This window comes from Podarcis bocagei, assembly GCF_964188305.1.
Source record: "Podarcis bocagei genome assembly, chromosome: 8".
Classification (NCBI taxonomy): Eukaryota; Metazoa; Chordata; class Lepidosauria; order Squamata; family Lacertidae; genus Podarcis; species Podarcis bocagei.
In genome coordinates, this window is record NC_138133.1 from 77324528 (window position 1) to 77336694 (window position 12167).

Here is a 12167-nt window from a genome sequence, read left to right on the forward strand (position 1 = left end):
CCCCTAGTCTGTTGCATTGTGTTGGCACAATGGTCAAGACACCCTAACTTTCAGGATTGGTGTGTTGGCAAAGCAAGTGTTAGAATTAGGTCATACGTTATTGAAAGAAAAAAGGGAAATTAATCTGTGTGCTTCTTTGTCTGTTGGACACACTACGTAGTTTCTGTTCCTAAAATAAACTTGGCTGGTTGAAGGGAGAGAATTCCTTTTTCTTGGCTGGCTAAAGGGAGAGTCCTTTTATGAAAGTGCTGAAAGAGTAATCTGGTGATGTTTATTGGGGTGGAGAAGTGAATTTGTGCCTTCTGGTGCGCGATGGAGAAAACTGGTTTTATTTTTCCGTACTGTGTTTAGTTAAAAGATTTGCAAGAGGAAGAACGGTCGTTGCATCTGAGGCTTTTTTTTATTTGTGTTTTTCTCCAACCTAGGGTTCAGCATATTTGCCATTGGAGTAGCTGATGCTGATTATTCAGAACTGGTTAACATTGGCAGCAAGCCTAGTGACAGGCATGTCTTCTTTGTGGACGACTTTGATGCCTTTAAGAAGATTGAAGATGAACTGATCACTTTTGTCTGCGAGACAGCATCAGCAAGTTAGCGATTAAGTCTTCATTTTTATCTGCTTCTGTTTATTACCTGAACAGTGTATAAAAACGATGCTTTGCTAACTGTGATAGTGTATGATACTCCTTCAGTATGATAGTAACAGTTGAATTCTGTGCATTCGAAGGAAAAGCTGCTGAACAATTATGAACTTCACCTTTTTTGCGATCCTTTTGCAATCAAACCTATGTAGCAGAATGTGGTTCCTGTCACATTTCAGATTAGGGTTGTTTCCACGCTGCTGCCCTGGCTCCAAAACATGACAGCAGATGCTCTTACTTGTAAGTAAGGAAGTGGCTTTTATTGAAGCAGAGTAATGGTACAGACTAGGCAGCAGGAAAGGAGCCAATTCGGTCTCAGAGCTCTCGCAAGGCATAGAGTTGGCCTGGTCCAGGAGCGGGGGTCAAGGTTCACGAGTCCAAGATAACAACAACAACAATTTTATTATTTGAACCCATCTGACTGGGTTGCCCCAACCACCCTGGATGGCTTCCAACAAATATAAAAGAATAATAAAACATCAAACATTAAAAACTTCCCTAAACAGGGCTGCCTTCAGATGTCTTCTAAAAGTCAGATAGTTGTTTATTTCCTTGACATCTGATGGGCAGGCGTTCCACAGGGAGGGTGCCACTACCGAAAAGTCCCTCTGCCTGGTTCCCTGTAACCTCACTTCTCGCAGTGAAGGGAACCGCCAGAAGGCCCTTGGAGCTGGACCTCAGCGTCGAGACTGCACAAGTTATTCATGCTCACCTGCCAACCTTTAAAGCTAGGTTGGGACAAAGCCCTTAGGTGAGAGAATCTCTATTCCCGTGGGATGCAAGCGGGCACAATGTTTGGGTGGATGCATCTTCTTCCTTCTCCAGACGTGTTGCCTTGTCTGGGGAGAGAGTGTCAGACCCTCTTCTCCAACTGAGTCCTGTGCAGCCACCCCAGGCAGTGGCTTTGGTCATGCCCAGACTCCAACAGTGCTCTCTCTGCCACAAGAGGAGGGGAAGGAGCAGCCTCCTCATCTGAACCTGAAGGCGTCAAGAGAGTCATGACAACCACAGCCCTGGAATGTTTCTGAGGCACTGTTTTTCCACAGTTAACAGGGACTAGAATGAAAACAGAGGATCCCCACAGCACTTACTATTTTTTATTGCTCCTTAATTAAAATGTATAATCCACCCTTCCTCCCCAAAGGGAGCCCAGAGTGAATCACAATAGTAAAATTACGGTAGCTAAAAACCAGTTTAAAACAATACTATTGCAGACTGAAGTTAAAACCAACAGTGTAAAACTATCATTGTTTACTGGAGGTTAGATGTTCATTGGGGCTTTTGTTTTGTGTGTGTGCATGCATGTGGTCTTACTGCACATCAAGGTCCTGGTGTCTATTGATCTCATAGCACAGATTTTGGTTTCCATTTAGAAATGTGTCGTGTAGCCAACAATTTTTTTCTCTCTTTCGAGGTTTAAAGATATTCTCTTCTTCCTTTTTGCAGCTTGCCCATTGGTTTATAAAGATGGCAACAGCCTAGCAGGTATAGTATTTCTATGCATTCCTTCTTCATTCCTTCATTTGCATTTCTATATTGCCTTCCTGCCAAGCCACCCAAGGTTGCTTACAAGTTTAAAGCACAAATTTAAACATGTGAAACTGGGAGTGGGGAGAGACTGACAGGAGCAGACCTCGCTGTATCTGCTTCCCTAACACTCCCTTGGACTCTTCATCTTCTGTTAATTGTTTAAAGAATTATATTTCTCATTTGCAGATACTTCCCTAACTGACATGCCTACTACTAATAATTTTGAAATATACTTGGAGTCGAGTGTGAATTTCATGCTCTTTATTGAGCTCATAGTAGCAATGAATGGAACTTTCCCCAAAAGTCTAGCTATATACATTATTTACACAATGGCCCCCGCGTGATTGGCTAATTCCAGGCTGCTCCTGTAGGCCAGTCAGGTTGCGGATTCACCTCCTCCAGAAGCCTGATTGGCTGCTCCTGCAGGCCAATCAGGTCTCTAATTCACTTCCACCTGGAGCTGGATTGGGTGGCTCCTGCGGACCAATCATACTGCTGCATTCTGGATCCTTTTGTTCTAGGATTCAGCTCAGTATATAACAAATTTAATAATAATTTATTATTTATAGCCCGCCTATCTGGCTGGGTTTCCACAGCCACTCTGGGCAGCTTCCAACAACAAATTAAAAATACATTAAAAATACTACTGCTCTGGAAAGGTTTATTGTTCAACTGTTAAAAGAGGTAGTCACATAATGAGACTGTCTGGCACACTCTGCCAGTTCCGTGTCAATCATTCATGGCATCACACACACACACACACACACACACACTACAGGACTTCAGCTTGCAACAAATCTAGTTAGGAAATTACTGCTGGGCTCAGATAATAAGAGACAGCAGCTTCATTGGAAGTAATGATTTATGGCTGATGGTTGCCTGAACGTGTCTGGGCAAACCTTGGGCTCATGTTCTCCTCTCTCCTCTATTCCCCTTTGGCAAGGGCTTGAGGAGATCAGAAGCTTTTGCTTCTACGTTTGACTAGTTGCAATTTAGCGCCTTGTCCAATACTGATCAAACTGGTGGTTAGTTTTAACTATAGTTTGCTGAAACAAGCCAACTCTGAAGCTGTCTTCTTTCAATAAATCATAGTCAAGAGTACTCACAGTCAGGGTTCAGATGTAATACTAAACTGGGGCTAATTGAAGACGGAACTGAAATCTTCCAGCCTTTTTAGAGCTACACTGCAGGAGCAGGGAAGGCAGAGAACATGAGCATGAGACTCATTCTGGTACCAATAAACTATAGTTTATCATTACACCGAATGCAGTCAATGATTGGTCAAGGTCACATAGGAGAGTTTGGGAAGACTAAGCACCTTGGAACAAAGTCTCCAGCCTAAATACTTCATTCTCAGGGCCAAGCTGGCCTCTTATGCACAAACTCCATTGGAGAACCTGAGCTATGAAAGACCATAATGGTTCTATTGCAAATCTATTTTCCCCCCCATGGGTTTTCTGCTGCTGCTGCTGCTCAACTTACAGCAGTATAAATAAATATGCATTCTCTAGAGCTCATGCTTTGGATTTCAAAAGGTTTAATTCCTGTCAGATGCTTTGTACACCTTCTTCCAGCAACTCCTTAAGCCAAGCTGGTGCCAAATGTATTGCTCGCCTCCCTTTGGACCGGATCAGTGAGGCTGAGAGAGGGGTCTTGTCGTCTGGGCTGCCCAGGACCTCCATACATGCTGCCCAGACTTATATACCTTAGAAAGTCACTTCAGTGCTTCTAATGCAATGGTTTGACTTTGTCCCCTGAAGGCACACTCCATTGTCTCTCTAGACAGATGGATGCCGCCGCCGCCGCCAATTCCTGCCATTTTGGTCAGCAGCTTTCAGCTGGAGGAGAATTTAGTACTGGGCTAATTGAACCAATGGCCTGACTCAGCACCATGCAACGTCAATCTCTTTTAGCTGACAACCTTTTCCACTTTTCCTTTCAAGCACCATTAAAACATATGAATGAATGAATGAATGAATGAATGAATGACACTTGAGCAAATTGACAACCACCTTCTTACATTATTTTATAGGGTTTTGTGATTTGAAAGTTCCCAGGGAAATGTGCCCATGCTAGTAAACTTAGCGGTGGTATAAATCTTCAGTCATTTTCACTCCCAAGCCACATTAAGAGAAGTCAGCGACACGTCTTATGTTTTTCAGGATTCAAAATGATGGAGATGTTTGGTTTGGTGGAAAAAGAGTTTGCAACTGTGGAAGGGGTTTCTATGGAGCCTGGAACATTTAATGCCTACTCCTGCTACAGACTGCATAAGGATGCTTTGGTTTCCCAGCCAACCAAGTATGAACTCTAGATGTATTCTTAAAATATGTTGGTGTAATTGTAGCCAAAGCTCATGGAAGCTAAACCATAGCAACATTTTCTAAATCTGCATCTGAATACTGGATTTGTAAGAGCGGGCCCTACCATTAGGCAAGAGAGGCAATCCACCTCAAGCTCAGATTTTGGGTGACAAATTGTGAGTGAGATCCCATGGGGCTTTTCATTCTTCTCCTCCCTCTGCAGCCTCACTATGCACCCCCAAAATCTGCTCTGAATGATTGGAAGAACCTCTGGAGTAACAGAGAGTGACATTTGAGTTTCTGCCTCAGGTAGCAAAATATATAGGGCCCATTTCAGAAGCTCTGAAGGTTTCAAGTTATTTGGGGGCATGGCGGTAAATGTTTTCACTGGTGAAAAGGTGAGGGGTTTTATGGATGCAAATGAAGCAATCTCACTAAGCAAACAGGACAGTGTTTTTTGGGGAAAAGAAATGAAGAAACTGCAGCACCTTGCAGTTCAGGAAAATGCAGAATGGTAGTGAGTTACTTATTTGTGTGGACAGGCAGAGTCCCCCAGATCCCGCCCCCCCCCCCGGTCATATGGAATAACGACTCAAGACAGCGTGCTATGGGATTAAATTGGCCACAACTTTATTATATTTCAGATGTGGGTAGACCTTGGCTCAGGCATTGGGCATTATCCCTCCCTAGTCCCCAGCCGGGGACCTAGGGAACATCAGGGTTATCCAGTGGGGGGGGGAATGGGCCGGCTCTGGAGAACATATGTTCAAGCAGAGATTGCTGCCCCTGTTACGCCTCCGCCGCAGGGGAGAGCAATGATGACCTCTCGGCGTCATTTCTGAGCCTCACCTCAGAAAACCCCTTTAACGGGGAACCCTGGTATCGCCACTGCAAAGAGGAAGACTAAAGGATTCCACCCAAGGCCTGATACCACCAAAGTTGTGACGTTTTGCTAAGGGAAAGGCAAAACCTGCCAAAGCAGGGGAATTCCTTTCCGGCCCTTTAACAGCGACCTTGACGTAGCAGCGCCCGCATACCTGTGAAGAAAAGTTAACCTGCAAAATAAGACATAACTGAGGGTGGGTGGGTAGGGTGGGAGAAGCTCTGGAGCCAAGTGAGGATTCCCAGGTAAGATCCTCCCTCTATTGTGTGGGCAGGTAATCCCTCCCCTACCTGGCCTGGTCTCCTTGGCAACGCTTCCCCCGGGCGGGATTGGACAACTGACTGAGGTAGGCGGAGACTTCCAGGTATCCCACCTGGGGGAAGGCGAAGCCAAGCCTGTGTTGATGGAGCCGCTCCAGATCCAGGGGCTGCATGCGTCCACGCAAAGGGCGCCCCCATTTTATGCGAGGAGTGGTCATTGTGTGTTACTTACTCACATGCTCAGTGTTTCCCAGCGTTATCATCTCTGAGCACAATCAAGTGCAAGATCTTCGGCACAACAGAATATGTTTCCATGTGCAGAATTTCCCCCATCATATGTGCAAGTTTCTCTAGATCTATGGAATTCTCCCCACTCCCAGTGTACCTGGTTGATTATGAAATAAGTATCCCAATTCCAAAATCTGCTTGGGAGGCACAATCCCTCCCCACTACTGGCGAGAGAGGATTTCCTTAGTTCTCCAGATGTCACATTCCTGCCTCCTGCCAGTCATTTGATTGACAGGGGAAGGGGTCGAGTGGAAGGTCTGTGAGTAGCACTGTTCTCGGAGCTGTCTGAATTAGGGCATCTAGCTATAGTATTATTATTCTTGAACCAAGCTTTGGCTTGCTTCCCAAGAAGAAGTGGTGGGCAGAACCCTCCTTCCATACATTTAAAGTAAGCATCTCTCCTGTAACGCAAGTCTGCCCGAACTGCCTCTGGAATGTTACCAGTATTAATCTTTACCTTGGCCAAACCAACATGTTTGCCCCATATATATATATATATATATATATATATATATATATATATATATTCATTAAAACCCCTCGTCATGTGTCACACTCTGGCATGAGGGTTGAGTGCTGAAAACACGAGAGAGGAGCATATTGAGTTTCAGAGAAAGTTGAGTCCAAGAGCAGGATTTAACTTGGGAAGGGAAGCACGCTGCTTAAGTGGAGAGATAAAGCTAACTCAACCCATGTGTGGATTCTGAAAATGGTGGTGATTAGAAAAGTCAAGGCTTGTGGGAGAGCACAGATTGTAACGTGGCATTCGGTGCTGGAAGAAGTGGGAACTTACAGGGTGGGTTCAGCATGGCACAGTTCCAATTGTTCTGTCTGCACAATGATTTGTGCTTGCCAGATGGAATATTCCCCTCCCCCTGTTCACTGTTCTCTGCGTTCTCCTGCTCCCACACTCAAGCCAATTTCAGGGGATGCAGGAGACATATGGGAGGAAGCTGTATCCCAATGTGGCTGAAAGACCTACATCGGCTCCCAGTACGTTTCCAAGCACAATTCAAAATGCTGGTGTTGACCTTTAAAGCCCTAAATGGCCTCAGCCCGGTATCCCTGAAGGAGCCTCTCCACCCCGTCTTTCAGCCTGAGGTCCAGTGCCAAGGGCAATTCCCTCCCTGCATGAAATGAAGTTGCAGGGAACCAGGCAGAGGGCCTTCTCGGTAGTGGCGCCCACCCTGTGGAACGCCCTCCCATCAGATGTCAAGGAAATAAACAACTATCTGACTTTTAGAAAACATCTGAAGGAAGCCCTGTTTAGGGAAGTTTTTAATGTTTCCCAGTAGTGGCGCCCACCCTGTGGAATGCCCTCCCATCAGATGCCAAGGAAATAAACAACTATCTGACTTTTAGAAGACATCTGAAGGCAGCCCTGTTTAGGGAAGTTTTTAATGTTTGATGTTTTATCGTGTTTTTACTGTTCTGTTTAGAAACCCAGCCAGATGGGCGGGGTACAAATAAATTAGTAGCAGTAGTAGTAGTTGTTGTAGTAGTAGTATTATCCTGTCCCAGTGAGGACCATGGGTATGCTCCACAACCATCCACTCCCCGCAAAAGTCCTTGCGGGGTTGTTTTTCTGCACAAGCAGAAATCTTTACCACAGACGAGGCTTGTTAGGTGAATCCTGCCCAAGACCACTTGCATTGGTGGAGAACCTTAGGACTGGGTCCAAATGTGGCCTTCAGAACTCTCCCTAGGACACACCTGCTCCCCAGGCCACTCTCCCTCTCCTCAGGCCCCACCCTTTACAGATCTTGCTCTGCCTCCTCCTTGCGTGGCTCCTTTTCCTTGACTAGATGTGATTGTGATAATTCCCCTTCTTGGCCTGGATGGAGAGGGTGTGTGTGTTTTGGGGTTTAGAAGGCTCTGGCTTTCATGTGACAGAAATGTAGCCTAGTGTACAAAGGTTAAGAGACAGGCCTGTGTCTTTTTGCCTTTGGCTTTGCCCACTTTTGCCTCTGGTCCCCCACACTACCGGCAAACAGACCTTGGAAAGTTTCTCACAAGGAAATGTGACCCATAGGCTGAAAATATTTCCCCATCCCTTCTGTAGAGCATGCCATGTTGTTTTTCAAATGTAAGTCATGCTTAGCCGGAACGAAACAGGTCAGCACTGCACACACAGCCCTTATTTCAGCCTTCCCCAAGCTGAGAGTTAAAGACAGTAAGAAATGTCTTTATTCCTTTCACAAGATGCCCTTTTCCCTGTCTTATATGTTTAATTCATTGTTAAAAAACATGTTCTTGAAAGATCCTCTGAACCTCTGAGGTAAGAGCAAGACAAAAGATTGCTTTATTCATTTACAGATAGGTAGCCGTGTTGGTCTGCCATAGTCAAAATAAAAAAATTCCTTCCAGTAGCACCTTAAAGACCAACTAAGTTAGTTCTTGGTATGAGCTTTCGTTAAGAGTCGTCAACAGGCTCATCTCAGCTATCTGCCAATCTCCCATTCCCACCACCCTTCTGAGTAATACCCCTCCCCACCTTCTCACTATATAGAAGGATCTGGCAACTGGCAAGTTTCAGTGTTTCTGAAGAAGTGTGCATGCACACGAAAGCTCATACCAAGAACTAACTTAGTTGGTCTTTAAGGTGCTACTGGAAGGAATTTTTTTATTTTGCTTTATTCATGCGAGAACAAATTACTGCCACTGAGTTTGGGCCGTACCTGATTAGGCGTGTGCAGCTTAGTTGCGCTGAAATTCGGATTCTGTGTTCCAGTGCTTGCAGAGAAACACAACGGGTTCAAATTCAACCCTACGGCGGCAAATGCTACCTGGGACGCAACGCTGTGCTTGATGTTTTATTTGCTTAAGTGGTGTTGAGTCTTGGGTTGTGCACAAGGTGGATAGCTCTCACAGTAACTCTCTGGTTGGTCTCTGTCAAGTAACTGGAGGAGGAAATGAAATCCTATGAAATGCGGTTCCTGTATCATAGGCTTCGCTTCAGCAAAGGCATTAAGCATCTCTTCTTGGCTGCCCTCCTCAAACCACTTCCTCTGGAGTCATCCTGAAGAGATGAAATTGCCCCACGGGAGCAAGTCTGAAGGCTGCAATGTGGTTAGACTCTTTTCTGCATGTCAGTTTCAAGATGTGTGAAATGACATCAGAAATATAATTATAAAAAAGTTTGCGGCAGTCGGCCACTCATCTTCTAACAGCTTAAGGGCAGCTTAACTAGAATAGGCAAGTCTACTGTAACCAGTCCTCCAGGTCATTTAATTAAAAGTTTTAAAGGAGAAATAGGTGGATATATGTAAAACTGAGAATACCGTAGGCTCCCTAGTTTAAACGTTTTGGAATGAGGCCAGTGAGAGTATTGTACTACTTTCTAAACTCAGTCGAATAGACTTCCTATGTGCAGCAGTCTTCTTTTCCATAACCTTCTGGTTTTGTCATCCAATGATCAGCGAAGGGCCATATCACAAATGCATTGAGAACTATGTTTGCTTTTTGGTAATGTACATGTTGAGTGTATGCATATGTAAATATGTATGCATGCATGCATGCATCGTCATATAATAAAATCATACATAAGGTGGCTTTCAAATAAAAGATATAAACCACAAAAATTAGCAACAAACCTAACAGTAAAAAAGCAGCAGTTTGAAATTAGTGCTCTTTGGTTCTTTCCTTTTACCTCAGAAGTGCTAATTCAAAAAGATAGAAGCAATTACGACTGGGGCGTGGGGCGGAAGTGTGCTTTCAGGACCCCATTTCCTGTGATGACATCAGTTTCTGGAGCCTTATTTTCCTTTTACAGATATCTACACCCAGAGGGACTTCCTTCAGATTATACCATTACGTTTCTCTTCCGTATACTCCCTGAAACGCCCGAGGAACCGTTTGCTCTCTGGGAGATTCTGAATGAAGAATATGAGCCACTGGTTGGAGTTATTTTGGATAGTATGTTCATTGTGTCTTTATCTCAGACCTTGATTGATTGATTTGGTTCGTTTATATTCTGTCTTCCCATTCAAGGAGACAAAGGAAGCCATTACTGAATTCCCTGCCACACCCCAAAATAAAGTTATAACTTGTACCCCTGTACATTGTTCCCACACCCTTTTATGAGAACCTATTTCTATTTTCTATTTTATCATTTTGATGAAGCCTTTAAAGAAAATAAATTACTCGAAGGTATCTAAGTTGATGTTCCTCCTTTAAAAAACACTGTACGCATATATCTCTGAAACATGTTCTGTCTCACGCTCCACAGATGGTGGCAAAACATTGACTTTCTTCAATTACGACTACAAAGGTGAATTCCAGACTGTCACTTTTGAAGGACCTGATATAAAGAAAATATTTTATGGAAGTTTCCATAAGGTGAGAATTGCTGAGACATTTGGGGGGAAAGGATGTGATCGTGTAAAAAGAAGTGATAATATTCTGAATACTTTTTTCTGGTTTTTCTTTGTCTCTACCGAAAGTAGTGCTAAAATGGGGAATTAGGAGGTGTATCTGTTGTTGATTTTATAAAAAAAAACTATATGTATTTTCCTGGGCTTTTTTTCTTTTCATTTCTTTTTTTGGTATTAAACACATAATTTTCTTCCCTCAGTTGCATGTTGTCATCAGCAAAACTACAGCTAAAGTTGTGATTGATTGCAAACAAGTGGGTGAGAAGATGATCAATGCAGCAGGCAATATTTCTTCTGATGGGATAGAGGTACTGGGAAGAATGGTTCGATCGAGAGGGCCAAGGGACAACTCTGTACCAGTAAGTGAAGCAGCTTGGTGTTTCGAGCTAAAAGAGAGCATTTTCTTTTTTTTAAAGGGTTGCCATATTAATATAATGTTCATGATGTAATGCGTGTAATGAGAAAAAAAAGCTGCTATTTGGTTATTTAAAGAAATGTTTGCCTGAGAAATTCTGGCTCATATAGAAAGCTGACAGTGAGAAGATTTAAATATCTGCCATGGGTATCAGGAAAACTCTTTTTAATAAGTTCTTAACATGCTAGGGATGATCCCATGCCTAGATACATTGATGCCTACAACACCCACATTGAATAGTTTCGCCAGAAGGGCACAATGGACAGTGATAATGGGAGCTGCTGAGAATCTAAAACATTCATCCTTAGCATGTTAAGGGTCATGCTCTCCCTGTCCCGTTGAAAGTCATCCCATAGGACCATTTCCATCCCCCCCCCAACCAAACCTGAAACCTGATCAAGGTGGATCTAGAAAACTAGTCCCATCTAATTGTTGCTGGAGTTGTGTGGCAACCACTTGCTTGAGCACAATGCCCAGAATGGCGATGTCAATCACTGGTGCTCAACATCAAAAAAACTAAGATCATGGCGACTGGTCCCATCACTTCCTGGCAAATAGAAGGGGAAGAAATGGAGGCAGTGAGAGATTTTACTTTCTTGGGCTCCATGATCACTGCAGATGGTGACAGCAGTCACGAAATTAAAAGACACCTGCTTCTTGGGAGAAAAGCAATGACAAACCTAGACAGCACCTTAAAAAGCAGAGACATCACCTTACCAACAAAGGTCCGTATTGTTAAAGCTATGGTTTTCCCAGTAGTGATGTATGGAAGTGAGAGCTGGACCATAAAGAAGGCTGATCGCTGAAGAATTGATGCTTTTGAATTATGGTGCTGGAGGAGACTCTTGAGAGTCCCGTAGACTGCAGAAGATCAAGCCTATCCATTCTGAAGGAAATCACCCCTGGGTGCTCACTGAAAGGACAGATCCTGAAGCTGAGGCTCCAATACTTTGGCCACCTCATGAGAAGAGAAGGCTCCCTGGAAAAGACCCTGATGCTGGGAAAGATTAAGTGTACAAGGAGAAGGGCACGACAGAGGATGAGATGGTTGGACAGTGTTCTCAAAGCTACCAACATGAGTTTGACCAAGCTGCAGGAGGCAGTGGAAGACCAGAGTACCTGGCGTGCTCTGGTCCATGGGGTCATGAAGAGTTGGACATGGCTAAATGACTAAACGATAACAACAATAGTTTATTTGGGGACTGGGTTAGGGTCTTCAGTGGTAGCTGAATTATGGATTCTTTTCATGAAAGTGGTATAAGCCCCTTTTAACAAGACATTTACCTTCTCCTGGACCCATTGAAACACCGACTTGTTGGAAGTGAAAGGGTTAAGCATACAGGTGGACTTCCCAAGCACCTTTGTTAACAGCCTCAAGGCTTGAAGACTGAAAATCATTTGCTTTGGATGCCTTCACAGATTGAACTTCATTAAGTACGGAGTCCATATTGTGGTGAATGTGAGCAATTTTATC

General features: G+C 44.0%; 1 protein-coding gene across 5 annotated transcripts in view; it reads left to right on the top strand.

Moving 5' to 3' along the window:
* Window positions 1–12167, top strand: part of COL14A1 (collagen type XIV alpha 1 chain) — a 136009-nt gene that overhangs the window by 83286 nt on the left and 40556 nt on the right. For all 5 annotated transcript variants that reach the window (XM_081204267.1, XM_081204268.1, XM_081204265.1 and 2 more), the window contains 6 exons: window positions 426–590; window positions 2088–2126; window positions 4334–4472; window positions 9678–9820; window positions 10134–10243; window positions 10479–10637. In XM_081204267.1, coding sequence (XP_081060393.1) covers window positions 426–590; window positions 2088–2126; window positions 4334–4472; window positions 9678–9820; window positions 10134–10243; window positions 10479–10637 — 755 coding nt within the window. The remainder of the gene's footprint in view (window positions 1–425; window positions 591–2087; window positions 2127–4333; window positions 4473–9677; window positions 9821–10133; window positions 10244–10478; window positions 10638–12167) is intronic.